This window comes from Rosa chinensis, chromosome 3, assembly GCF_002994745.2.
Source record: "Rosa chinensis cultivar Old Blush chromosome 3, RchiOBHm-V2, whole genome shotgun sequence".
Classification (NCBI taxonomy): Eukaryota; Viridiplantae; Streptophyta; class Magnoliopsida; order Rosales; family Rosaceae; genus Rosa; species Rosa chinensis.
In genome coordinates this window covers 30,931,189-30,958,897 of record NC_037090.1, presented here as the reverse complement: position 1 = coordinate 30,958,897, position 27,709 = coordinate 30,931,189, and the positions used below count along the sequence as shown (strand labels likewise).

Sequence of the window (27,709 nt, the reverse complement as noted above, 5' to 3'; positions counted from 1 at the left end):
TGAGTTCAATGTACGCATTGCATATATGTAATTCAATACAGAAGTGACTTCACATTATATCTAAGAGAAATACAACTACCCTGCACAACTTTGCACTACTTTCAATCGCCAATCATCTCGGAAGGAGCCGTCATCAAAATCCTCCTCTCAACAGGGAAAGCATTGTAATCATGACAGAAAGTAAACCCACCCACATCAAAATTCTGTATTTCTAACAAAGAAATCACATCCAATCCTTTTGCAACACAACAGCTGACTTCTCAGAACTACAAGATCTATCTTGTGCCAGTTAAAAAGAAGCAAATCAATTGTGTTCATCTTCTTTTCAATTAACTGCCTCAGAAAGGGAATCTGCATTTTCCATTTCTAGCTTTTTCCTTTGAGCTTCAAGTTTACTCTGAGCACCAAGGGCCTCAGATATTGCTTTTGGAAGCCAGAACCCAGGTCTCTCAAGCGATGGTGCCCTATCAAGAACCAACGGTTCTCTCAGAGTAATTTCAATACCATCATATGTCCATAATGCCAAAGTTGCTTCCCCTTTGAGACCTAAAGAAAACCAGCCTAAACCAGCTATAGCAATGTCGATGCTATTTACATCCCAACTGGCTCCAGACACTTTTACTTCCCTCTCTTCCCATTTGCCTATGTCAGCAGCGCAATCAATGCCAATAGGTGGCTGAAAAAGGCACAAGTACAGTACTTAAAGTTTGTAAAAGCATGAAAACAAAGGATTTCATCCTATTCCTTATATCATTCCAAGGGCAAAAGATTACAAATAATGTACATTTGAAGTAAAAAAGCATAGTAGTAAAACTGTACTTCAGTTAATAATCATCTGCCTAATGGGTGGGTTTCAAAAGATGCTACCTCAGTACCTCCCAATTGACATTCCCATGATACTAGAAAACTGAAAACTTTCTTTGCAGACATAAATCCTATAAAGCTAATCAGATATTACCAAAGCGTATTCGAGTGCAAAGCAAGTAGGTGTTAACACTCGTGCACTCACATAACCTTTGAAGATGCATTTGCCATGGTAGATCATAGAAACAAATACTATTTTCCAAGAAAATCCATTCCAATAAAAACTGACCCCAAAGACGCATCATATCCCTTCTCCAAATTATGCTGTGTTGTCAGTCAGACTGACAACTCAAACCATCCTTTCCGCATTATGTTCAATCATTAAGCACTACGCCAATACTTATAGTCCTGGACACAGTGCTCATGGCAGTGAACTCGGTATTGGCAGACACATCAACCCGTTTCTCCTATAATGTTGTTGAAATTATTGAAATGCATTTAATGATTGGAAGAGCTATTTTTCTTTTGTTTTTGGTCATATTTCCTTTTAAAAGTCTAAGAAAAATTATTACTAAATAAATAATTGGATTAAACGACGCCAAAAATAAAATAAAGAACACAACTCTAAAAGCAAAATGGATGCAACTGAACAACAGACATTTCTTTGGCATACATATATATAGATTGCATGCATATAACGGCATATACACTTTTCAACCTAAGTGTATTATGAGGAAAATATTTCACAGTCCCCACTCCCCAGAAAACAAAATGAATGGAACTAGCAACCCTAACATCCTAAATATATAGATACCAAACATAGAAACTAAAGAGCCAAATTCATTTATCAACTAAAGTGAAGAATTAAGAGGTCTTCTGCCTTGATGAGACAAGAAACCAATATTATAAGAACCACAGATACAGCCTAATTACCTGTTGGAACGGCGAGAAAACAACTAACACACTCATGGTCTAATGATTTCAACAGATAAGATGGCACTCCTCTAAAACTGTACAGTTGATAAAAAGCGAACATATAATGTGCATTTAGCTCAGTTTGGCACAACACAACCACCAAGCAACCTAATCTGGGATCACTTGCCAATTCCTCATGAAAGAATTTAGGTACAAAACTCCTAAAAACAGATAAAGAACTGTTTTTGTTGCTGAACAATAATCTACGTTTAGGAGATTAACATTCATCCATTTTCAGATTTAAGTTACTTATTGATTATCATTGTCTGACACTTTGACGTCTTTTCTGCTGCCGTTTATTTTTAGATTTAATTACAACTAATAATTGATTCTTGTGGCTTCTATAAATAGGGGTAACTACATGATGATTCAGTCAGACTGTAAGATTTAGTTTAATTCTCCTTTCGATTTATTTCTTCATATATTCTTCCTTTTCTGTATCACCCATATTGTATTCTCTTTGGTGTTAAATTCAGCATTTTGAGGAGACTGCTTCCTCTTAAATTGCAAAGACCAAGCAAAATTCTAACAGAACCAGATTACTTTTCACCAATACATACTAGGAAATAGAAGAGGTTTCTCCTTGATAATTCTACACCACTGCTTACCTAGTTTACTCGATGCATCCCACTCAATTTTGGTCAGACTTAAACATAAAATATGCAATATTAACAATTTTTCCTAGACAGAATTTCGCTTGGAGGTCATTTAATTTACCTCCAGGTGTCAGAGGATATCCTTATGTGTTTAAGATCCAAAGTTAAATTGCACTGAGTAGGTGTGCTATGAAAGAGTAAGATTGGTAACAATGCATTCAAACTGGATAGAGAAATACCTGCAACCTAACGCCAACATGTTTCCTCCAAGTCTCTTCAGCATTTTCTGTCTTCCCCATATGTAAAGAAATATTTGGTGAGGCCCATATTGTGAAATAAATTGTTTCAATAGAGGCTTGAATAAGGTCTACTCTCACTAAACCACCAATATGTATGGTCTGCCCTGCCTAAAGATATCAAACATATGAATTATTAGATCAAACAGAACTTGGGTTTAAACCTTCACCATCAGAATTTAAAAGTCAATGCTCCTGCATTAACATATTGCATATGCATGGAAAGACTATTGGGACTTGTTTTTTCCACTGCTTAAGAAGTTAAACTAGATACTGAAAGATTGATGAACAGATAACTTCGAGAAACAAATCATTTATTATATAACATCATGTTCTTCCCACATCAACTGGAATTAGAAGGCAGAATACTTTGCACAAGCAAACAACAGAAACCAACTTATCCAAAATTAAGAATAAAATAAAACATACACACACAGAGACAAACAAACAGATATTACATTTAAAGATAATAACAAGTCATTCCTAATCAGCAACTTTAAATACAAAAACCAGAAGAATGATGGTTATGAGTAAGAGTTCAAGCTCTTCAAATATTGCAGGAAAGTGGCGACCAGAACTCAATAGGTTGTTTAACATTCATATGCTAATGATAATTAGACTTTCAACAAGATGTGGCAATTCATTGTTAAGACTTATCGAGTCTTAACAATTACTCCTATACTAGCTTTGGTCAAGACATATGCATGACACAAATAAGCACACGATATGTACATACACTTTTACAGTAAAATTGGTCCAGAATTACGACAAAATGGTATAAATTACTTGCCTTTATCCTATAAGTCCGAGGGCGAAGCTCCTTCCGTATTTCAACCATTTTCTGTTCATCCCTATTCAATCTCATGGAGACCAAATATGGATGTAAAAGCCCTGGAGTGTCAAACAACTTTGCCTTGGCTGACAAAATCCCTCCAACTCTCAGGATCCCTAATGTTGTGCCAGGAACTGGAGCTTCAGTTAGCTTTGTAACCTTTGCCCCTTCTTTCTTTGCCAGCGCATTTATTAAAGTAGACTTGCCTGCATTTTGAGCTCCAACAACCCACACATTCCCTCGAGGACCTGCCAACTCTTTGAGAAAGGACAACAAATTTCTGACACCCACATCCTTATGAGCACTAACCAAATACACTCCACTCAGTTTAGGTCCCCCTCCAGCCTTAGCACGATGGCGTACCCATCTATCTAATCTAGAAGGTGAAACTTGTGATGGGAGGAGATCAACCTTTGTGGCCACAAGAACAAGCTTTGGCATTTTCTTCTGAAACTTGGGATCATTCTCGGTTCCTCTCAATGCCTGAAACAATGACTTTGCTGCCCGTTTGGGGAATGAGCCATCAAAATCAACACAATCAACAACCATAACCACAACAGGATTGGCATTCGTAGCAGGTTTAATCAACCGGGTTGCAATCAACCTATCGAAATCAAAATCGGGCATCAAGTTTTCGGCTGCTTGGTTTTTCACCTGCCCATAATTTCTCAATGAATGGCATCTGGCGCACACAGTAACCTCATCTTTCTCTTTCTGAGCCTCTCTAGCCATTCTCTTCTTTTCGGCTTTTGGAATCTTCTTCCTCTTCATTTTCTCTATGGTCTCCTCCTTAATGTTACCATACCCAACCCCTGCAGGGGCAAAACCATCCAAATCCAAATCATTCTCTTCTTCCTCCCCCAACAACTTAGATTCCAAGTCATCTGAATCCCAGTCAAACTCATCATCCCCCATTTCCAATTCACTTTCTTCCCCATCACTTTCCTCATAGCTACCCTCAATGTCCTCCTCTTCCTCATCAAACCCTTCAACATCTGGCAACTCTGATACAGTTAACTTCCTTTGCTTATAATACCCAGGAAGGTCTGGGTTGTTATCTTGCATAAAGATTCCACAGCCAGGGCAAACTGGACCATAGCTCTCATCCTCATCTCTTCCCTCACTCAAAAATGGGGTTCCACTTCCACCACCTTTTCTCCTCCTAGTGATCTTCCCATCAACTTTCTGGATTGTTTCAATGCTCTGTTGCTTCTTTACAGCAAGACTTACGAATGAAACCTTTTGGGTATGTTTGTACTTGTCTAAAACCCAAAACACAGGTGTTATTTTTAAGTTGTGGATTTCAGTTGAAACTGGAAAAGTGAAGAAAGTGGAGAGGGTTTACCTGTGGCGAGGTGGGATTTCGGAGCTGGGTTGTCATTGTTGACAAGCTTCAGGCTCAGCTTTGTTGTCGAAGAGAGAGTTGAAGTAGATAACAAAGTTGTCATTTTGTTCGCCCAACAAGACACAAGATCGACTTGTTCTTTACACACACTAGAGACTAGAGAGTGGGGCGGGCCATTTAAATAGGGTCCTTCTTCCTTTCGCAATTTTTTATGTTGCAGGCACTAATTTAGTAATTTCCCATTTCAATTTTAAAGTTTTTCTCAAAAAAAAAAAAATCAATTCTTTAAAATATCACACATGAGCACTCAATTATAACTCATTTGATACTTTGGTTACTCTACTATTACTCTATCAAACACTTTACTTACTTTGCCAAATCAGCAGTCAAAATCTCAATTAAATAAACAATATTTTTATATATATGCATTTTTTATAGGGTAATTTCGTCAAAATTTCGCTTTAGTCACTTCTCTCAATCAATTCAATTCAAAGTTAGTTTTTCAAGGTTGGTTGAACGAAAATATCTTTGATTCTTTTTAACGAAAAAATAATAAAGTGAATAAAGTGAATAACAAAATTAATAAAGTTAAATGACAAAGTGATATATGTAAAATGTGAGTGAACAAAGTGTGGAACATGTAAAAGTTGAGTGCTCATTTATGTTGCTCTCCCTTTAAAGTAATCAAAACATAAGTATTTGCTCAAAAATCTTCTCGGTCATTGTGTTACTGCGTCATTTTTGCTTCTACACGTGTTTCATTTTGGCTTTGAAGTGAGTAATAATGTACCAATTCATAGTCGGTACTCGGTAGGCCAAAAGGATGTTTTGTTTTTAGTTGGAGGTATGTCTATTATGTCATTCATATTATTCTGGATGATGATCAACTTATGAAGAATATTAACGGAACGCATGTTACACTTGCTCCTAAAGTTGCAAAATCTTAGGTTATGTTTGGTCTACGACCGATAAGCTTGGGCAATGTTCTATATAAGATTGGTGCGAAGGTTGTTGCAAACAGGTTGAGAAGTCACCTAGATATGCTAATCTCACTCTAATACCCCCCCAAAAATTCATTTTAGATTTTTGTTGATTTATTGAATTTATAGAGGTATCGGTTTATGCGTTTCCTCATGTTTGTACGTCTTTTCTTAATTCGTTGGTGAAGTTAAAGTATTTCGGACAATTATTTTCTCAAAAACGTTTTTTATTTCGAGGGAGGGCGGAGTTGACTTTTTATTAATTGATTTTCTCGGAAAACTTTATTCACGAACGTCATAGAGCACGCCAATACTAGTTCATAGACACACGACACACAATTTCCCGAGATGCTATGAAAAAGTTATGGTCAGGGGAAAATTTTCCTATAAATAGAAGAAATTCCATAATAATTTAGAAAATCTCGACTTTCCAAATCCCGAAAGTTTTGTCTTCTCTCGCTTTCTCCCGAAACTCTAACCTGACTCGCGAATCTGCCGACTGGACCCTCTTTTATCTTCTTCGTCCAGTAATGATAGGTTGCGCCACCGACCCAAATCGATTTACCACTGCCTCATCTCTCTTTTAGCCACTCACTTCCATCGATTGAAGGCTGGAAGTCACCGAGGAGCTGACCCGGTTCGATATCTATTTTCTGGCAACATCACAGCTTGAAATCGGTTAGGTTTTGAAGATCTTCGCTTCCTCTTTCGATCCATACAAGCCTTGAAAATCGATTTGAAGTGTGGAGCTTGGAATTTGGATTTGAAATTTCGATCACCTGAAACTTTCAAGGGCTACCTAGCTTGATTCGTGCCGAACTGGACTTAGTGTCAAGTATAAAATTTGCTTATCTTGATGTGATCTACAAGTTGAACGGTTCCTATCTTCATGATTGTGACTTTTACCGACAACGCACGGGGGTCATGCTCAGTCACTTGTGGCGGCGTATCTAGCCACCGTTGAAGCATCTGGTTGCATTATTAGCCTTCGTACGTCGATACGAACATGTAGGTGTGTTTAGTTTTGTCATTGCTCAATTTTATGGACGAGTTAGGTTAATTTCAGTTTCGGTTCATCGATTTTTGATTCGTGAGGATTCAACCGTTGGATCGTCCTTTCGTTTTGTCAATTTGTTTCTAAAAGTGTTTTGGAGACCTTAGGTTGTCTTAGATGAAGTTTTGTCTCGATTGATGAAATCTTCAGTTTTTAGTTCAAGTGTTATTTCGAACTTTAAACGCTTTTGTGTTTTTTTTGTATTAGTTGAGACCATATTGTTTAGTGTTAGCCAAATATTCACCCTCAAGTATAATGGGTACAAGTAATAGTATAGAGATTTAAGAAAGGTTGCATGTCGTACCCACGAAGATTGGATTCCTTTCACTAGCTAGGGTGTTCACCTAAGGAGAGCTAAAATATGCAAATTTACAATCACAAACCTAAAATTCACAAGGAAATCTAAGCTCATGGTGCGTATGTGCATTATGGTGGTAGTGAAATTGTTTGTTGGATAGAGTGGTGAACCAAATTAAAATAATTGCTCAAATGTAAACTAAACTACTCTAAACTAAAATAGTAATATAATGGATAAAGTTAGGGGTTTGATTGTATACCACTAACCTCCCTTGCAAGTCTTGAAATCAAATACAAGTGATGCTATTCTAATTTCCCAATTACCCTCTTTGCATCCGGATAAGACTACAAAGGCTTAAACTCCTTTATTGTTATCAATTCCAACCGGATAAGTCTAGAATTAACTACCTAAGAACAAATTCTGTTACTGGTTAAGGCTCAATTCATTGTTCCTAGATGCATAAAGCTTTGAGTTTAGATAATCATGCAAGCAAACTAATCCTAGATCTAGGTGATTTTAACTCACAACTTGCACATGCACATAGAGGATGCTATAATGCTATCAATGCTTAAGGTAAACTACTCCCTAAACATTTTTTCATGACATGACAAACACAACACATTCAAAGTAGTTAAGTTTGAATGAATGCATTCACTTCTTGAATGAATGGAGATAGGTATAGAGAATCTGTTGGAGTAAAAAAAAGATAATTCTTCTCTAAAATAGAGGTAAATTCAAATATAGAGAACCAGTTGAAGTTGCTCTAACATGTCTTAAAAAGTAAAAGTTTGTATTGGGATCTTACAATTAGCGACACATGTAGGCAAAGTGTGTCGACCCTACAGTCAAGTGACATGTGTCAGTAAACCTTACCAGACTTGCAGTCTAATTTCGATCAACCCCGTAGTGACACATCCCCATCGAGTTTTGGCATATTATCTTTCGTCCTTCAGATGATTCACCCATTATGGGGTTAGGGTTTCATTGTTAACAAATTAGTATGAGTAGAGTTAATTGTTAGACTATTAATTTTTTTGTCTTCTACAAATACATTTATCTTTCATTGCTTCTAAGGTGTGTTATACTTAGCGTAAGCTCTTGTTTTTTTTTTTTTTTTTTTTTCCACTTGTATATAGCTTTTTTTTTTTTTTAAGAAATGTAAATTAGATACGAATAACATAGGTCTAATCGAGATTTGATTTTTGGGCAAATTACTGGTCACACCCTCATCTTTTTGGGATTCGACAGTTCAGTCCCCCGTATCGTAATTTTAACAAGTAACTCTTCAGACATTCAAATTTCACACAATTTGGTCCAAAATAACCATTTTACCCCTCACTTCCTTTTTTTTTTAATTCTTCTCTCTCTCTCTCTGTTTTTTTTTTTTTTTTTTTTTCTGCTTCTCTCTCACTTTGTCTCTCCTCTCTCTCTCCGCAACTCGCCTGAGCCTCAGTTGTCGTCCCTCTCTCTTCTCCAATTCCACTTCGCCTCTCTCGCTCTCCCCCTCCAAAGTAGACCATGGATGAATGACCATGGAGGCGAGGATTTTGGGGCACATACCGACTAGGCGGAGGAACTCGGGGGTGGAGAAGCCCACTGAGGAAAGGAAATGGACGGTGGATTTGAGGTCGGGGAGGGAGGCGGAGACGGTTGGAGGGAGCTATGCATATGGGTGCCCAAATTAGATCTTGGCCTCGCCGACCTCTGACTCGTGGGCTACGGGGCACATACCGACTAAGCGGCGAAACTCGGTGGAGAAGCCCACTAAGGTGAGGAAATGGACGGTGGATTTGAGGTTAGGGAGGGAGGCGGAAACGGTGGGAGGGCGCTATGGCCTATGGGTGCCCAAATTAGATCTTGGCCTCGCCGGCCTCGACTCGTGGGTTGCTGCCGGATGTCATGGAGGCTGCGTTGAACTCGTTGAAGGTCGGTGAGGTGAGTCCGTGGTGGTGGAGATGAGTCACGGTGGTGACCGAAAGTGGGTGTCGGAGGAGAGAGAGAAACACATATCTAGTTTCTCTCTCCTCCTCTAGATTTCATGTCTCTCTTCTAGTCCGGGTTTCGGAATCGTCGGAATCATATGCGCGTACGACAACGAAGACGAGGAGGACGGCGAGGCCAAGGCCTTGTGGTAGAAATGAGAGTTGCTCCGGGCATTCGGAGAGGAGGATTCTCGTTCGGGGAGTGCAGCGAGGATTCTGAACCTTTCCGGCTGGGAGAAGCCCTTGTGGTGGCGGCGAGGGGTTGAGGATGCGGTGGAGTGGTTGTTGTTGTTGTGGTGGTGGTGAATGGATTCGGCGGTGATGTTAGAGAGAGATAGAGTGAGAGAGAGAAGCAGAAAAAATAACAAAAAAAAGAGAGAGAAGAATTATAAAAAAAAAAGGAAGTGAGGGGTAAAATGGTCATTTTGGACCAAATTGTGTGAAATTTGAATGTCTGATGAGTTACTTGTTAAAATTACGATACAAGGGACTGAACTGTCGAATCCCAAAAAGATGAGGGTGTGACCAGTAATTTGCCCTTGATTTTTTAAAGAACGTCGAATCAACAAAAAATTTTGCACAGGCTTTAGTTATTTTTTTTCTCTATTACCATTGGTAAACAACTAAGAAAGTCGAACTCATAACTTTTACTTATGAATAATAGACTTATGTCACTAGACAAAATTCGTCCATTTTACAAGTCTATTGGATCTAACCACCAAACCGTACCTGGGTTTTTCTCCTCTAGAGCTGACGGAGCCGTTCGAATTTGAGACCAAGAAGATGCGGAAGCTTCAGGAGCACCACAATCTGGAGGATCGAGATTGGTTGTTCGAGCTGATGAGGTAAAGCAATTTGTTTAATCCTAAAGAGGTCGGCGACCGAGTGTTGAAACGGCAAGCGATAGCCACGAAGTGAGTCAGGGCAACAGAGAGAGAGAGAGAGAGAGAGAGAGAGAGAGAGAGAGAGATCAAATGTAAATTTGATGAAGTTTGTTGAGAATATGACTATTTTATTCTATGTGACCTTATGAGGGAAAAACATATCTGGTGGCTTGTTGGGTAATGTAACATCAGTCCTATATTTAATTGGCCCTATGTAAATCTATACTTTTAATGCCGTAAGTAAGAATTTTTAAAAAGTGTCATTAACTTTCACATATGGATTGTAGACTAATTTTAGATAATTGAGATACTAAAATTCTAATATATGACAATTCTAATATATGTATTAGTAAAAATCCGCGTTATTACATGCATGTAAGTACTTAACATCTCTTGAATTTTACCAAGTCTAATAGAACATGAGAGAGTAATCCGAGGGTTAGTGGGTTGACCCTAAACTCATCCGCTTATTAATCCATAAATAATTTATATATAATCGTAAGAATTTATCCTGTCTTATCAGTATTAATTAAGCCAATAAGGCTTATGGTTAAATTTTCAAAAACTCACAAATTACCCTTATTTGATAATAGTTTAAAAATTTATAATTTAACACATGAAGGATAAAATAGTAAATATAATAGCAAATTGAATTGAAGAAATTACAAAAAAAAAGATCTTAGACATTTTGTTGTTTTGTTAACTGCAATAGCAGTTTTTTTTTTTTTTTTTGGAGTTGGCAGTTTAAGTAAAAAAATTACTAATTAAACAAAAAGTTAACTTTTTTTTTTTTTTGAAGAAAGAAAAAGTTATTCATAATTTCATAAGAAATAAATAATTTTTTAGAGAAATGACTAAAACGAACTCTTTTTGTATAAATAAAATATTATAGACACAAATAAAATATAAAAATAAAAATAAAAAATGTCAATTGACACGCGTGTGTTAAGAGGTTAGTTTGTTTTGTGCGGATTTTGATTTTGATCTGTGTCACCAGACAGCCTCAACACCTAGTGACATTACTTATGTTCGGGATCAGACTAAGGGGGGCACGTTCTGTTGGTTTTGATTGCTTTTCTTTGCCTTGGAGCGAGAGATTGCATTCAAAACCACAAGTGACACGTGTATTCCGCTCAGATCGTCACCCAGGCTTATGCATCTAACGTGGCAACTCATGCCCATGCATTACAAAACCTCCCTCCGCGTGTCCCCCCACAAAAGTAACCACCGCCCCTCATAAAAACCACCACCATTTCCATTTACGTCAACTCTGCAACTCGATCATGGCTTCATGGCAAGTCTTTGACCTTGTTTCTCACTATCTTGACCCCAAAACCCTAGCCATAGCCTGTTGCGTCTGCAAGTCCTGGTTCAGTTGCATTTCCTCCGACCACATTTGGAAGCCCATTTGCACCACCCATTACCCTTCTCTCTCTAATCTCAAGCTCACCATTCCCTACTATCGCCTCTACGCCATGGCCTCTGCCGCAGCCAAACGCCGCTTCCAGACCCCCTCCAAACCCTGCCTTGCCCTCGACAACCTCATCTTCACCGTCAACGTCTTCAACCACAAGAACGTTCTGTGTCTCGAAAAACCAGGGAACGAGCTAGTCATGGATTCCAATGGGGTGTTCAAGTTCGATATTGCCGTCGATAACTACGAGTTTGAAGCTGTGGCGTTGGAGTCGGTGAGAGTTACGTGGAATGTGGTGTTGAAAGGGTGGAAAGGGGTTTTTAATATGTTGGAATGTCAAGGGAACAAAGGGGTCGACTGGTGGTTCTGGGAGGAGCTGCCTTTGCCGGGGTGTTGCTCGGGCCTCGTCGATAGCGGTGTCGTGGCAGATTTGAGGTTGGAGTTTACTGATAGCAAAAACAGTGTTGATGTTGGGCGGATCAACAAAGTGAGCGTGGGGATGTTGAGTACAGTAAACTTGAGATATGTCAGTGTGGATGCTGCTCTAAGATACTTGCAACACTTTCTTGGATATTGAGACAACATGTGTCGATGTTCAAGGGTTTAGTTTGTCCAGTATTATGTATATTTGCATCACTATGTATTTGCCAGTCTTTTCATTTGTGCAAAATTAATTTGGTGTTCTATGATTGATTAACCAAAAGAAGCTGTTGCCAACTTGCAGGTGAGTTGTATCATATTGATTAGTTGATTATTTGAAAACCGATAATGTGGAGACCATATTGAGTCATATGTTCAAATGAGAAAAGGAAAATTTGTCGTTTTTACAAGAAAAGAACTTGCGTTACCCTGCAAACAATAATACCAAACTGCTAAGACGTGCATGTGGAAAGGTTTGGATCTCTGTACCAAGCAACGAAATGCAATGTGTAGTGTCTCATAAAGCTAATGATGTCTTGGAGTTGTGGGCACAAGCGACTCAATAGACTGCCTGGTTCTTGTTCTCTTGATGACTATTCTGATCTTCTTGCACCAACATAAGTCGACTTCCTGTCAAAATATTCAACTTCAAAGGAGCTCACATCCTGGACAGATTCCAGCTTGGAACTGATATAACTCATTTCTTGGAGCAGCGACCACAGCCCGGTTTTCAACACGAAACTGATGATAATGCATCCCATCAGCAAAAGTATTAGGCTTTACGCAATAAGTCTACGATTCTACTCCAACATTAGCTATTAAAGTATTTAGCATACCACATAAGTAATTTAAATTACCATCAATGCATGCCAGAGTGTTGGATGGTATAGCATCAAACTCTGCATCCATATGGGTAGTCACGCACAACAATTGCTGGCCCTGATAAAGCAAGAAATGGGACTTCTGATAAAAGCATAAAGGCAGAAATTAAGAACTGAAACTTTGATATGACAAGCCATTGAAACTCATGCCTTACCGAGATTACAAGGATTGATCTTTGGAACCCTGGGCCTTGACAAGATTACTTATGCATGACTGAGCATTCTCCGACCTGGTTTCTTAAAATTAAACCCTTGCACTGCATATACAATGATAACAAAAGGTTATGAAGTAATGTAATAGGGTACAATAGCCAGCAGCACAAGATATCTAACAGAACAAATATATAAGACTGACATTCATCTCCTCTGTATTCCTTCTCATATTTCCTGTAGCTTGGCACCTTTCTTTTCTTTTTTTTTTCTTTTTTTCTGTAGTCTTAATCACCCCATTACCGTGTATTCCATCAAAATATGGAGTTCACTCTGTTGCCAATCTCCACCTCAACAGTTTCAATTAAAGCTAAACAATTCAGTTCTTATTGGAAACGCAAATATTATATATATATATATATATATATATATTGCCCTAACAAATAAGAAAGTCTTCATGTTTACAAATTAGTAATTGAAATTATTCCCTACATTTCCTTGCATCATGCGTTCATCATATCAAGTGGAAAACAATAAAAGCTTGACCTAGTCATTTAAAACAGATACCACTAAGTGGGTTCTGTGAGTACTGTTGGAATCAAAGAAGACACTTACCAAGTCTGCAAACTGCACATGAAGCTAGTATTTTAGGAGTTACAGGGGTCAGCACCAAGTAAAACATGAAATAACTTCCACATCTTCCAAAATTCAATGTGCACCTCCTGTAGTTGCAATTTCATTGAAAATCCAATAATGAGAGGACATGAAATCTGTACAGACGAAGAGAAAACCCTATCACGTTGTAGAAAGGTAAATAAAACGAGTTGCCCATAAGTTACACCATTAAGTTATGAACATGCTTTAGATTTCACCAACCTTTCTCGTCGAGAACCTACCACCTGTCCATAGATCTCTGTAAGCGAATATTCACATGCCTCAGCAATAGCACTTTGATTTGTCTCAGTGATGATTTAAGAAGTCTGTGATTGGAAACACACCTGCAGGAGTACAAAGTCAAACACCACCCACCAATAGAAGTGTTCCCACTAAAAATTGGGGAAAAAAAAACAGAAAAACAAGAGGGGGAAGAGAGAGAGAGAGAGAGAGAGAGAGAGAGCTAAATTAATAGCAACAGGTTGACAACATCTTGATTTGAAATTACACTTACTCCTACTTTTAGAGATATTATTTACACCAGTAGTCAGATCACCCACCACTACTCAAAAAGAGTGAAAATATTCTTGACTTGCATAGACATTTGAAGCCATAATCTAATTTATATTGGACAACAGATCATTTGGAGCAACACTCATTTTTCATCCTCAAAAACCTACAAACCTCTATACTAAGTTTTGGGCTTTTCTGTGCTTGTATTGACAGACTACCAACTTGCATATTCTTGCAATTCCAATAAGGAAGAACATACTCCTCCACATCTAAACTACAACATCTGAAATATTTCAAAATACAGATGTCAATAAAACTAAAACTAAATGCTGTAGTAAGCCGAGAAATGGACTTCCTCAACCTCTTTATAGATATAGCAATATGCATTCCATCCAATGGAAGAGAGTTTATATATATATATATATATATATATATATATATATATATTTCCACCAATCAGTCATTTAATCAGAAGTGATTATGTACCGGCATGTTTACAATCAAAATAAGATGCATATATATATATATATATATATATATATTTCCACCAATCAGTCATTTAATCAGAAGTGATTATGTACCAGCATGTTTACAACCAAAATAGATGCGGCATAAGTCTCATAAATTTCAAAAAGAAAAAAGAAGATAAAACCCATATGTTTCCTATCCTTGGTTCATATAAAGCCATATTCATCTAAAAAATATTAGTTTCAGCCAAAAAGTATGTTCTACAGCTAAAACTTCAGTTGTACAAAGCTAGTAATACACCAAGGATATACAAAATTGTAAAGGGAAAAGAAATCCGAGTTATATACCATCTGGTCGTCATCGAAAGATCGTTTCCTCAGCTTTCTAATCTTTTGTAAACAAACCAGTCTTTGGTGTAAAGCCCCAAAGCTTCATTGGCAAAACCATCCCCTGAGATACCACTGTGCTTCATTTCATCAAATAACTGAATTGCTCTATCAATATTCCGGAGCCTACAGTACCCAATGATGAGAACAGTGTAAGTCACCAGATCAGGAGTAACATTTTTATTCTTCATTTCCTCAAACAAGAAACTGGCATAATCCATGCGAGAAGACTTGCAAAAACCATCTATTAAACACGTATACGTGATAGCATTGGGCAAATGGTTTTTGCTCAACATTTCTTTGAACAGTACCCAAGCCTTCTTCATGTCTCCCATCCTACAAAACCCAGCAATTAGAGATGTATAAGAAATCACATCTGCAGCCAAACCCCTTTCACTCATTTCCTTGAACATATTACAAGCTTCATATATTTTGCCTCTATGGGAGAGTATATTGATAAGGATTGTATATGTGACTGTATTAGGCATGACACCAGCTTTGAGCATTCCTCCATACACCATGCAGGCCTTCTTTGAATTCAACTGTTTTCCAAAGCCATTTATAAGAGTATTATAATTTGCAACTTCTGGGAGTATATTCCTTTTAAGCATTTGAGGGATTAGTTCCCATGCTTTTTCTGGCTTTCCTTGCTTGCACAGACTGTTGAGGACTGCATTATAAGTATACGAGTTAGGGCTTATGCCTTGATGATACAACTTGTAAATAAATCTCAAGGCTTCCTCCAAGCGCCCTTCCCTGCAAAACCCATCAACAATGAGAGTGCAAGTGATAGCATCAGGGCACACACCGGCAGACTCCAGATTACGATATATATCTAACATATGATCTATCAATCCAAGTTTGCAAAGACCATATATGAGTGAGCTATAGCTAACCAAAGAAGGTTTTATTTTACAAAGCTCCATTTCCTCAAACAAAGCAAGAGCTTTCTCTATATCCCCTTCCTTGCAAAATCCATCTATCAATATGGTGTAGCAATAAACATCTGGCACCATCCCGTAGCTTTTCATTTCCTCCAACAATTTTAGAGCTTCACAAGTTTCGCCTTTTTGGCAAAACCCACGAAGTATAGCATTATAACAATAACTATTGAGAGGTTGGTCTCTGTGTTGCATGTTTCGGATGAAGTCCAAAGCAAACTCAACATATCCAGCTTTACAAAGTCCATGAATATATTCAGCATATATCACTGCAGTTGGGTGTTTCCCACTTTTCTCCATTTCTTGAAGAATGTCAGTCGCTCGACTGATATCCACATCCTGCAGTGGATATCCTGTACAGAAAAAGCTCATCATAACTGTGTAAGTGTAAACATTAGGAGATGGCCCAGAGTTTTTCAAACATTCGAATAAGCTTCTAACACATTCCAGTTTGTTTGCTTCTGCCAAACACTTGAGCAAGATATTACAAGACCAAATGTGTGGCTCAAGACCCATTCTTTTAATCTTCAAAAACACATCCACAGCATTCTCAGGCATCGAGTTGTCAGCGAAAGCCGTTATTAGTGCATCAAATACAACAAGCGATCTCACCCCACTGTGAGGTGAATCCAATAAATATGGGAACAGCTCAAATGCATCATACTTAGCTTCTTGATAATAGAATACAACATCTCTAAGCAAAGCCTGCACTTCCATTTGCATTCCCACCAATGCAAATTCATGAACAATAATTCTAAAGGCATTTAAAGAATGAGAAAAGCCATGCTCTTTCACAGACTTAGAGAACCTTGCATCCCATGCGACCTCCCAATTCAAAGTTTTAAACAATCTGACAACAAAGGGATACAAATTTTTCTTTCTCTGAGTACAAAACCTTTTCCCCAGAGCTTTAATTTCCTGAACTGCAAAGGCCTCAAAGGGTAATGGAGCTTTCACAAACACATGATCCTCCAGCAACAATGCAGAAGCAGCGGCAGAATACACTCTAAAACTCACCCTATTGACAAAAAACACACAGTTTCGGAGAAAAGCCGAATCAACCAAACATGATTTGAACATGGGCAGCTACCCATTACTACCCAGTCAAAGTCCTTTCAAGCGCCTTATCCCCACTCTCTGGGTGTTGAAAGACATGGGTGTCTCTAGGATATAGAAAACCTGTGAGAAATTAAAAATGAGCCCGCGTTTAACATCTTTGAGAATGAAATAATAAACCACATGGCAAAAACAGTTGCAAAATCTAAAAGAAACCAGTCCCTAACAAAATTGTGTTATCTAAGCCATCTACAAAATAGGTTGTTGATTATATTCAGGGTTCCTACTTATCTACAAGAAGCCTAAAGGATAAACGAAATCTCTTGGAATGCTTATAGTAACTTATTTCGACTACCCGAGAACAGTTTTTTCTTTTTCTTTCTGAGAAGATAGTTTTCTCCGGTTTCTGGGGGAAGATAGTACTATGGTTACAGCACATGGCATGAAGATTCCCATATAAGAACATACAAACAAGACAAACATACTAGCAGAAATACATGTATAGATGTCTGGCGAGGCAAAACAAAGAAGCTAAAAGACCATTAGAGAACAATTGCAACAATAAGCTGGTGTGCAAACTACATTTTTCTCAAACTCATCAAACACCAACATATCTCACTCAAATTCAAGTACCCAAAACATCCAAAATATCGAATACCCGGCCAGAAATCATCAAACATGGACCCTCTTTCATAATTACCTGAAGAAGAAGAAGAAGAAGAGACAAGCGGGCTGTAGAGGATTGGGAAGCCTTCCTTTACCCTAAAGTAGGAGAGTCTTCAGGTCTCTGAAGTAGACCCAAGTAGCTTAGCCTTATAGTTATAAGCAGCTGTTGGGAGTTTGTCTGGGTTTTCAGGGGGTTTACAGAAGAGACGGAGGAACACGAGAGGTGGCTGCTCATTCCTACTGCAACTTCTTTCTTTCAACTTTTTGGTGGAAAATAAGGGCCCAACCGGCAAGGCCCAAACATAAAATCATAGTTAATATATTTTTTTATAAATAAATGATCATATTAATAATCAATTTTTATTCAGATATACTCAAGCTAAAATGGCACATTACATACGCTTCTACTGTTAGACCATAAGTAGAGCAGATATAACTCATATGTAGGATAGTACCTCTCATTCGAAATCAAATCCCATTTATTTAAATCAAGCCTACAAATTATGAAAAAACCACAGCAAGTGGACAAAGTTTAGAGAAAACAAAAACTTATTAAATTTTCTCCTTGCCCTTAGTGTTAGGACGAGGAGACTTAGCCAGATAGGTTATCCTCAAGGGAACATTCCATAGTTGCCATCTTGTTCTTGGGAGGGTTCTTGTTCTTTGCTTCCAAAGGCTTACTGCACTTCTGCTTTGTGTCCTTATTTAAAGGGGTTCAGCGTTATTTGGCACCATTATGCCTTCTAGCTCTCAACCAAGGAACTTTGCAGTGAATTTGGAGGTAAAGTACTATTGGACCTTTACCTTCCTGGGATGAAAAAACATACATCATGTCTCATCAAGCAGCTCCATCATTAGGGGTTTCAGTTTTTTTTTTGGGATGCATTTGGGGAAGACGCGCCTTACCCCTCCAGACTGCTGCTCCACAATTATTGCCAAAGCAAGAAAAAAATACAAATAGTACCTGAACTAAGACTCATTTTAAATTTTCATACACGACTTTTCAAAACTAGCACGTTGGTACTTAAGAGTTTCCAACCTAACACAACATCCATGCACGTCATTCAGCCGTGACAGCGTTAACTACCCAAACACCTGACATATTTTGAGGGGTAATTTCATCCCACTTCTATACCTCTTAACTTTCATTTCCCTTTCTCGTCTTTCTTGCTTTTCGTCCTAATGCAAAGCAATCTAGACGACTTTATCCATGGTTTGCCAGAAAACTAAAGCTCCCGCAGAGTCACAAAATGACACCCCAATCTTCCTTCAAATGAAAGCAATGTGATCGAAAGAGTGATTAAGGATAACTCAAGCTTTAAAGCAAGCGGCAAAAGCTTGAGTTATCCTTAATTGATCCAAATACCCATTCAAATTGGGTGCGTGGCATGATACTTAACTCCATCACGGATGACATGTATGAAAGTTAGGTCGGGCTCGATATCTTGGGTAAGAATGTGATAATTTTCATAACTTGATACAAAAAGTTAGAATGGGCGTTTGTTTGGATTATTATTATTTTTTTTTTAGAATTCCACAAATGATCACTCAACTATGACTCATTCGACATTTTAGTCACTCATCTTTTAAATATATCACTTTGGTCACTCAACTATTATTCTGTCAATCACTTCAGTTATCTAAAGGGCATTTTATCTCACTTTAATCACTTATTCCTATCATTCTAACACAGATTTCTCAATTTTTCACAATTGATTGAATGAAAATAACATTAATACTGTGAAAAATTTCAGTCACCCAAATGACATTTTATCTCACTTTAATCACTTATTTAAATCTTTGTAACACAGATTTCTCAATTTTTCACAATTGATTGGATGAAAATATCATTAATATTGTGAAAAATAATTGTGTTTCAATGAAAAAAATTAATTAAGTGACTAAAATGAATAACAGGGTAATAATTAAGTAACCAAAGTGATATATTTAAAAGATGAGTAACCAAAGTGTCAAATAGATAAAAGTTGAGTCACGATTTGTGATTTTTTTTTTCTTTTTTCCCGAAAACCAAAGTTTTCAAAAGCACAAGGCGGGCGCGGGGGAACAAAAAAGCGGGAAATAAATTCCTGCTCTGCTTCCGCTTATTTTAGCAGTGCTTCCAGAGCCTCTTGTTTGCTATGGCGCCAAGGAAGACCGCATCCTCCTCTCCGATCCCAATCGGTAAATTTCTTCACACCCACACCCAGGCTTTGGGATTGAAATTAAAAACCCTAATCGTAATCGTGTTTGTAATTCACAGGCAATTGCGAGGTGACAGTGGAAGCTACCGACTTCAGTTGCCGATCAGAGCCGGACTCCCTCCAAATCTCCCTCTCCAAAACCTCCAAAATCACTATCTCATGTACCAACCTTTCCCACATTTCACAACTCTTTCATTTCCATATTTGAATTCCAATCTAACTTTTCATGCTCTGCTTTTGTTGTTATGGCAGTGAGAAAACAAGCCGAAACAAATAGCATTTCTGGGCATTTCAAATCTCAAGGTAGATGTGAATTACACTAACGTGTTTTGCATTGAAAAATTTGATATTTAATCTCTACACTAACGTGTTTTGCATTGAAAAATTTGATATTTAATCTCTGCCCAATGTGTTTAGGAGGTGATCTTTCGTTCGTGCTTGTTAATCCTAAAGATGCCAGTATCTGTAGCAAATCCTATCTCCAGGTAATTCTCTCCGATTCTTCGTCTGCGCGCTTGTTATAGTTGCCCACTTGCCCCAACAATTCTATATTTCTGCCAAGGAATAACTTGAGTGGATTTGTTCGTGTAGGAAGTACTAAAGATGTACATTAGGGAACTTCCTGCAATGAATTTCGCTGCCAATACTGGAAAACAATCAATGTTCCTTGAAAGATGCGTTACAAATGGGTATAGAATGATAGCTTGTGATCCTTTCCTTAGCGTGACTTTATTGTTTACATGTTTCATCTCCACATCCCAAGACATGAACTGCACTGATGCTTTGTATACATGTAGTAATCCGGTTGCTTTTGCAGGAAATATTGCACTTTGCTTTTGCAGTCTCATTCTTTGCGTCATTCCCAAGAGGTACGGTTTCTGTGATCCTTTTTTTTCTTTCTGGTATTTACTTTATATCGCCACACAATTATGTGCAACTTGAACTCTGGTTATATATTAGATTTATCTTGTGGTTTTAATACAATTAACGTATGGTTATGCTTTTCTCTTTTGCAGGTTATAGCTGCTATCACTTACCAAATAGTTCCCACTGACACACAGTACGCTGAGATACCTATTGCTGCTGTCAGTTCAATGTACCAACACAAGGTCTTTCCTCTATGCGTTTGTCATCTCTTATTTGGTTGCTTGTGATTATAGTCTTGTTTCATGTAGGGCTGTTGTATCTCTGACAATGTGCTTGCATTTGTAAAAAATGGCAACACAGTTACACCCAATGACCACTTCTAGCTTTGAATACCACCACTTAATGAAAATTTTGCTTAACAGTTCATGCAATCTGAGATCAACTTCGAAATCGGCAAGAAATTTCCTTCTCCATTTTAATTGCACTATGCTGAACTTTTTGAGTTCGGTGTTATAAGTTTTGCGTATTACCTTTAGGACTTGTGTTCTCCCCAGGCCCCTATTGTTTTAATTACTCTTCCTTGGAATGCTATGAATTCTTATTTAGAAATCTCATTTAGTTTTTTTACTGGTTAACTCATGTACAGCAGTAATTTCAGGGATTTGGTAGCTCCTTGTTCCTGGAATTGAAAAAGAGACTTCAAAGTGTTGGCATATGCACAATGTTCTGTTGGGGAGACAAGGAATCTGAAGGGTTTTGGCTCAAACAGGTAATTCACGTTTATTGTTCTCAGGATCAGAGTCGGATGTTGTAGTTGTATTTTCTTGTTGATTTTGTCGAGTGTTATTTGGTATATCTTCTCTCCAACGATTTGGACATTGATTTTACTTTTTTGCTCTTTTAGATGAAGATGCAAAGTAACTGTTTCTCTCCCACACAGACAAACACACACACACACAAAATTGTAGAAAGAAGGAAACTTCCTAACCTGAAACATCTGACAGTTGGAGGGTTCACACATTTTTGGGGCAATTTAATACCCTATTGTTCTTCTTTTCTTTTTGTTTACTCTTACATGATTGTTAAAATGTCTTGTTCATTTGTGGAAATTGATTTCAAATGTAGGGTTTTGTATCAATAGCAGAGGTAGATACTAAGGGTAGACGCTGCAGGCCACCTCTGAAAGCTGATATTCGTAGAGCATTATGCTTTCCAGGTGGTTCAACCCTCATGGTTTTACATCTTAAGCAGCAGGCTTCAGCAAATACTCTAGACTCTTTGGAGTTGGGCGCTTCTTTTAAGCCTACAGGGAATTCGTCATCTGATGCTCTCACCAGAGAGGACTCCAGCAAGTTGGTCAGTGGTGCAAAATTATCCAATATTGAAGACAATGGTGATATAAACCACTGTTCTTCCAAACAAGGCAAAGTTGCAAAGAGAAAGGTCTGGAAATCTTCAATATCATCACTGAAGTCAAAAAAAGTAAAAGGAAGTCATTGCTGTCAGTTTGAGTCTAACTCCACTGATGGAAGTGAGTTTTGTTTACAAGGATGCTCCTTCGTTTCTTCCAAAGATAAATCTTTACTGGCAGATCCCCCTAGAGAGTGCGCTATTAGTTGCAAGGAAAAGGTTGCTGAAGAATGTGGACCAGTTAATATAACACTAAAAACTTCAGTCCAGAAGGAGTTTCAGTCACAGAGAGAATCCTTCAAAATCATGTTGATGAATATTGCAGATGATGCAAAGAAAGCAAATCTAACAAAGGTATACAACAATTTATTATTTATATTTGTCAGAGATCACAGGTTGATATCAATTGTCATTATTCCTTATTTTAGCAGTTTCCATTGCTAGATTAAAGATCACAATTTCTAAAGATATTATGCTGTTTGGTATCACCGCAACATGATCCTTATCATATGTGTGTTCGTGTTTGTTCATTCGTGCTTGTCTCCTTAAACACAACCTACCGGAAGCTTGGTGTGACTAATCTGACTATCTGAGGCTTTTGAATGGAGACGTTTTCTTTATTTTGACATTGGGGCATTTAATAGATGATAAAGTAATGTTTTCTTCCTTAGTCAGTGGTTCCTGTTGAATTTAGAAAAGAATAGGATCGTCATCATATGGCATTACAAATGAATAGAGTACATAGGTGCGGGTATGGAATACTCATGCATCCACTTTCCTGGTATTATATTCTAGAAAATAGCACTAAATCATGTCAACAGAAAAAACTTAAGCTAACAAAATTAGCCTTGAATTGTGCATGACCTGATCACGGGCTGAGCTTGAACGTAGTGGTGTTACAATTTTGAATGAACCCTGATAAAAGCCTGATGAAAAATGAAGTAGCTCAAATCCTGGAACACGAGCAAGTTAGCAAGTGCAGTTAATTTGGAGTTACAAAATTGCAAAAGAAAAATAGTGCGATTTGTTGTGCATGCTTATACATGTGTCTGTTTGTGTGCTTTCACGACTCATCTGAGCATGTATGTTTCTTTCAAAACTGAATTGTAGTGTTCTGCTTGTTTCTCATGATAACATTCATGGGTCAGATGACAAAAATGCGTATGACAGTTTTGTCTATAATACTATATCAGTTTAAACATTTATATACAGCGTTCTTTTAATATGATCTATACCAATAACTTGAATTCATCTTGCTTAGGTTATAGACAGACACTGATTGTTATAGACAGATCCAGATGGCTCTAATTCAATGTAGTTCAGTTCGAAATTCTTTTAGGGTCTCCTATCATCCAAATTAATATCAGGAAAGAGGAGTTTTATGGTCATTTCCAAAGGAGGCTGTACTATTACTTTTTCTTTTTCTTTTATTTTTGATAAGGTCTTCATGGGTTCAGGTCCAATAGTTAGGGACTATATATGGTTATTTTCTGCTCAACAACATTTAATTATATGATTTTGTTTATTTTTATACTTGGTGAGTGTGTAGGTAATCGAGGACCTTGGTGGGGCTATTACGTGTAATGGGAGTACAAGTACACATGTAGTTACCGGGAAAGTGAGAACAACTCTGAATTTCTGTACTGCTCTTTGTTCAGGGTCAGTAGTCAAATTCAGTTGTGCTGTTTAAATGTGTTTTTTTCTCCCTGTCATTGCTAGTGCAACATGATGGTCAGTTTCTTTGCCATTTAAATGTGATTTCCTTATTTTTTTTGCTGTTCAGAGCTTGGATCGTTTCTCCCTTTTGGTTGAAAGAAAGCTTTCGTCAAGGAACATACGTTGGTGAGTCTAATTTCTTTATTTGGGAACTCATAAACAAAACGTATTGAACATTCTTTGGTATCTGAAATTCATTAAAAAGGAATGAAGAGCAGCAGTGGACAAGAAATCCACTGAGATATAAAATGCACCTAAAAAACAAAGCTAACAAAACTAACATAACAGCACCTGCAACAAAACCAAACCCTATGAAACTGAACTACAGCTTAAGTTCTGAAATAACTGAAGCCCACAATCAGACCCCATCCATGCAAGAAGTCCGGCTTCTCTCCTTTCTTTAAAACTTCTTTTGTTCCTCTCCATCCAAATGACCCAGAAGACAGCCGTCGCAGCACATATTTCAACACTATAAAGCTACAGTATCAGAAGAGGAGTCAGTGGTCAAGTTAGACTCCCTAACCTTCTTTAAAGATATAAGCAACCAGGCAAAGTCCTTAGAACAGATAATAAAACCCAAGTTTGCATATTAGACACCATTGACCAGGAGAGTGGAGAGACTAACTATAGGTTTTTCCATATTACATAAAAGGAGTGAAGTGAGGAAGAGAAGGAGTTCTCCATCAACAGCCTTGAAAAAGATGCAAGAAAATTTCCCCGATTCCTCCATCCACCTTCTCTTGTCTGGTCTAGATGAGACCAGTACAATCTCCTCTAACTGAGACTTAGGGCATAAAATTTCCAACTTCCAGGTCTCACAGATTCCTCTTATACTCGAATTTCTACTCATTACTTAGTCCATCCTAGCAGGGGAGAAGATTCATATTGTTATAATATATGTAAATACTTGTTTCCCCAGTCCACCACCTCTCTTCCAAATAACTCTTGCCTTCCCCATTTCCCACCACAAATTGTCAGAGACAGAACAAATTATGCTGTTTAATAGCTCTTTCCATGGACTTCAGCTTCAATCATGAATCACAGTACTGGAATTCCGGTCTGTTTACTTGTGTTGATTGCATACCATGAAATGAAATGTGCTTACATATATTTTTATTCAATGTTCTCATTTGCAGACGAATCATCTTACATATTACATGATGAAGAATATGTTCTTAAATATGGAGCTGAGCTGAGAGCTGCAGTTCTCAGAGCAAAAGCAATTCCTCAAGGCTTGCTTAAAGGCTATAATGTATACATAGCAGCTCATGTTCAACCCCCTGCAAAGATGTTATCTACCATTGTCAGGTCTGCTGGTGGAAATGTAAGTTCCTTGCTGAATCTGAATGTTGGCTAAGCATGCCTTGGTTGCAGTGTGAAGATTAATGGCCTGGTGTAATCACTCTGTATTTTGTATGTTATCCCTATAAAATGATTTTTCAGAAAATGAAATCTACTCAAACTGAAAAATCAAATCTACTCAAACCAAAATAAAAAATAAAACAAGAGAATGAAATCTACCAAATTGAATGGACTTGTTTCAGAAACTTTACTAAATTCCAATCATAAAATGACTCTTTCATGGAATTTCTGCCAACTACTTCCTGTCCTGTGGTTCAATTTTGATCTCTACCTTGTTCAATTTCTAGAAATAGTAAGCAACAAAATTATGAAAATCCAAGTTATACAGTATGTCAAGATGCAATATAATCTCCCAGGTATGTAGGTGCACTAACTTGACCATGATGTAATATTGTAACTCTACGGGTTGCATATTTTTGCATCTCCATTGTACTTAGGCTCACTGTGCTTGAACCTTACTGGTTATCATGTTTGTGGATTCCGGAGATTATAACATCTGGTATTGCTCTTCTTTGTCCTTTCTCTTTTTATCTGTAATGGGCATACAGATCAGAAACAGGGGAGAATCAATATTTGAATGTCTGTTTGCCCCATTTTGGGAGAGACAAATTTTTACTACATACTTCACTTGGTACGATCATGGTTCTCCCATGTATCAGGATTTAGTTTCTGTTGAATGAAATGGGACCTCAATGGTAATGATTTTAATCAGGAATATTTTGTTAATCTCAAACTTCCTTTAACTTTTTCGTGAGGAATATATTACCTTTGGGATGTTACTGCCTCTTTACAATATTCTCTCTCTCAATTGTGATGAAGCACTTTATATAGCCATTTCTTGCATAATTCCATGCTCAAGTGTTGTTGTGTCAATGTCTTATTTCTGATTGATGTCTTTACTTTATTTATTTATTTATTTTGTTTCAAAGTTTGGTTGGATCAATCGCAGATAATTGGTGGACTGGAGAAAGTAAATGAAGCTTCAAGAACAATATTTGTGGCATGCGAAGAAGACATGGAAGAAGTAGTGTTGGCTGTAAAGAAGGGGATAGGCACTTTTAGCGGTGATTGGCTTATGAACTGTGTCATGAGACAGGAGCTAGACTTAGAGGCCCCCCAGTTTGTAGAGTCCCTTTGAACGGAATTGATAGCTCGGTGCAGATGGTAAATGGTGAATTATATAATTGTGAAGCCCCTTGGAAGTCTTCTGCTGTTTTAGTTCTTTTACATAGAGGTCTTATTTTTGGAAAAAATCACAGAAGAGGGGACGATGTGCCAAAACCCCCGGGTACCATCCGTTACACATAAATCATCTCGAAAATATTATAGCCGAGGCCGTTTTTCTAATCAAATAAATAAGCCATGAAAGCTAAAACAAGCAATCTTATGAGTAACAATATTATACTCGCATGATCAGATAATCTGTAAACAATTTTGTGCTAAATTTTATGATGAAGTCAAAAGATGAATTTATTGTAAGAAATTACATATGGACATGTCATGATTTAAGTTAATATGCAACAACTTAGCTTTGCTACTAGCAGAATAAGTAATTGACAAGTGAATGATGTCTCTAATCCTTATTACCTCTAACAATATGAATCAATATTGTATAAGGTTATGGAGATCTATCTTTAGATTAAATCCATATTGTACATGACTTAAGTTTACTTTTGGTATATGGTTTAGGACTTGGTATCCTTTATGGGAGGAGCTAAGTTTGATTCCTATATATACAGACATAGGGTCCCTGCTCTATCAATCACAAGCTATTAATCAACTCAGCCCCATCAGTGAGTTTAGTATCAAGGATTGATCAGAGGAGAAGATTCACAATGTCACATCAAGGTTAGATCACTTGTCTTATAGATATATTTTCATCAAAGCATGCTTAAGTATTGTTTAGACTGAGAATGTATTCTTATATTTGATCACAACTAAATTTACACTTACATTTATATATTTGTAGGATAGGGACAAAATGGATTGTGCAGTATATATAGAATTTCTTGTCCATTATTTTTTTTTTTTGGTGAATTCTTTTTATGGTACTTGGACAATAAGGGGACAATTTGATACATGAACTTAGACTCCATTTAACATTTTGGTACTTTCTATTAATTTTTCTGTAAATGTAAGAGTAAAATTGACATTTATGATCTATTTATAAAAGGGTTTTTGTCAATTTACCCCATTTTTAGGGATTTTTTTCCCACTAACCCTATTAAGTTTTTTTAATTCCCTCTTACCCAATACACTCTAAAGGAGTCTTCCCTAATATCCCATTAAGATTTTTTTTGTTTTTAATACCATTTTACCCCTCACCCCTTTGTTACTTAGAGAGAGAGAGAGAAGATGGAAGAGAGAGAGACTATAAGAGACATCGTCGGAGCCCGTCAGCGGTAGCCAGAATCCGGTCACCGGTCGCCGGATTCCAGCCATCGGTCGCCGGATTCCAGCCATCGGTCACCGGATTCAGGCCAACTTTCGCCGGATTCCGGTCACCGGCTGCCGCCCACCGGACTTTTTAGAAAACCTCACCGGAAAGGTTTATTGCT

At 37.6% G+C, this 27,709-nt stretch overlaps 4 protein-coding genes across 17 annotated transcripts; 2 read left to right on the top strand and 2 right to left on the bottom strand.

Moving 5' to 3' along the window:
• On the bottom strand, nucleotides 1-5,009 carry LOC112193779 (GTP-binding protein BRASSINAZOLE INSENSITIVE PALE GREEN 2, chloroplastic). The gene is made up of 4 exons (XM_024334007.2): nucleotides 4,849-5,009; nucleotides 3,462-4,765; nucleotides 2,615-2,782; nucleotides 1-676 (listed from the first exon to the last, which is right to left on the bottom strand). The coding sequence occupies exons 1-4, from the start codon at nucleotides 4,949-4,951 to the stop codon at nucleotides 326-328; spliced, it is 1,926 nt and encodes a 641-aa protein (XP_024189775.1). The 5' UTR covers nucleotides 4,952-5,009; the 3' UTR covers nucleotides 1-325.
• A 6,320-nt stretch (nucleotides 5,010-11,329) lies between these two features.
• On the top strand, nucleotides 11,330-12,123 carry LOC112194429 (probable F-box protein At5g04010). Its single transcript, XM_024334669.2, has one exon. The coding sequence runs from the start codon at nucleotides 11,330-11,332 to the stop codon at nucleotides 12,035-12,037; it is 708 nt and encodes a 235-aa protein (XP_024190437.1). The 3' UTR covers nucleotides 12,038-12,123.
• Nucleotides 12,124-12,231: 108 nt separating this feature from the next.
• Nucleotides 12,232-17,863, bottom strand: LOC112191356 (pentatricopeptide repeat-containing protein At5g41170, mitochondrial). Of its 12 annotated transcripts, none has more exons than XM_040517231.1 (8): nucleotides 17,630-17,863; nucleotides 14,894-17,052; nucleotides 13,788-13,909; nucleotides 13,527-13,681; nucleotides 13,117-13,281; nucleotides 12,917-13,018; nucleotides 12,738-12,843; nucleotides 12,232-12,621 (listed from the first exon to the last, which is right to left on the bottom strand). In XM_040517231.1, exon 2 carries the CDS (start codon nucleotides 16,951-16,953, stop codon nucleotides 14,923-14,925), a length of 2,031 nt encoding a protein of 676 aa, XP_040373165.1. In that variant the 5' UTR covers nucleotides 16,954-17,052; nucleotides 17,630-17,863; the 3' UTR covers nucleotides 12,232-12,621; nucleotides 12,738-12,843; nucleotides 12,917-13,018; nucleotides 13,117-13,281; nucleotides 13,527-13,681; nucleotides 13,788-13,909; nucleotides 14,894-14,922. The 12 variants fall into 12 exon arrangements, with proteins under 12 accessions (XP_040373165.1, XP_040373163.1, XP_040373169.1 ...); XM_040517229.1 differs by having other exon boundaries at nucleotides 13,117-13,261; XM_040517235.1 differs by having other exon boundaries at nucleotides 12,738-12,840; nucleotides 13,117-13,261.
• Nucleotides 17,864-19,653: 1,790 nt separating this feature from the next.
• LOC112194743 lies at nucleotides 19,654-26,992 on the top strand. Of its 3 annotated transcripts, XM_024334965.2 has the most exons (14): nucleotides 19,654-19,776; nucleotides 19,856-19,957; nucleotides 20,049-20,099; nucleotides 20,214-20,281; nucleotides 20,388-20,485; nucleotides 20,614-20,665; nucleotides 20,813-20,905; nucleotides 21,322-21,432; nucleotides 21,789-22,427; nucleotides 23,623-23,732; nucleotides 23,857-23,915; nucleotides 24,926-25,113; nucleotides 26,101-26,315; nucleotides 26,891-26,992. In XM_024334965.2, exons 1-13 carry the CDS (start codon nucleotides 19,734-19,736, stop codon nucleotides 26,287-26,289), a joined length of 1,803 nt encoding a protein of 600 aa, XP_024190733.1. In that variant the 5' UTR covers nucleotides 19,654-19,733; the 3' UTR covers nucleotides 26,290-26,315; nucleotides 26,891-26,992. The 3 variants fall into 3 exon arrangements, with proteins under 3 accessions (XP_024190733.1, XP_024190732.1, XP_024190734.1); XM_024334964.2 differs by lacking the exon at nucleotides 26,891-26,992 and having other exon boundaries at nucleotides 26,101-26,643; XM_024334966.2 differs by lacking the exons at nucleotides 19,654-19,776; nucleotides 20,388-20,485; nucleotides 26,891-26,992 and having other exon boundaries at nucleotides 19,869-19,957; nucleotides 26,101-26,643.
• The last annotated feature ends 717 nt before the right edge of the window (nucleotides 26,993-27,709 follow it).

Excerpts from the sequence above, each read along its gene's own strand:
- LOC112193779 (XM_024334007.2), bottom strand. The coding sequence starts at position 4,951 with ATGACAACTTTGTTATCTACTTCAACTCTCTCTTCGACAACAAAGCTG. Across the intron at positions 4,766-4,848 it reads GAAATCCCACCTCGCCACAG|ACAAGTACAAACATACCCAA; the intron begins GTAAACCCTCTC and ends TTTGGGTTTTAG. Across the intron at positions 2,783-3,461 it reads CTCGGACTTATAGGATAAAG|GCAGGGCAGACCATACATAT; the intron begins GCAAGTAATTTA and ends TGATATCTTTAG.
- LOC112194429 (XM_024334669.2), top strand. The coding sequence starts at position 11,330 with ATGGCTTCATGGCAAGTCTTTGACCTTGTTTCTCACTATCTTGACCCC.
- LOC112191356 (XM_040517231.1), bottom strand. The coding sequence starts at position 16,953 with ATGTTCAAATCATGTTTGGTTGATTCGGCTTTTCTCCGAAACTGTGTG.
- LOC112194743 (XM_024334965.2), top strand. The coding sequence starts at position 19,734 with ATGGCGCCAAGGAAGACCGCATCCTCCTCTCCGATCCCAATCG. Across the intron at positions 19,958-20,048 it reads CTCCAAAATCACTATCTCAT|TGAGAAAACAAGCCGAAACA; the intron begins GTACCAACCTTT and ends TTGTTATGGCAG. Across the intron at positions 25,114-26,100 it reads TCAGGTCTGCTGGTGGAAAT|ATAATTGGTGGACTGGAGAA; the intron begins GTAAGTTCCTTG and ends GATCAATCGCAG.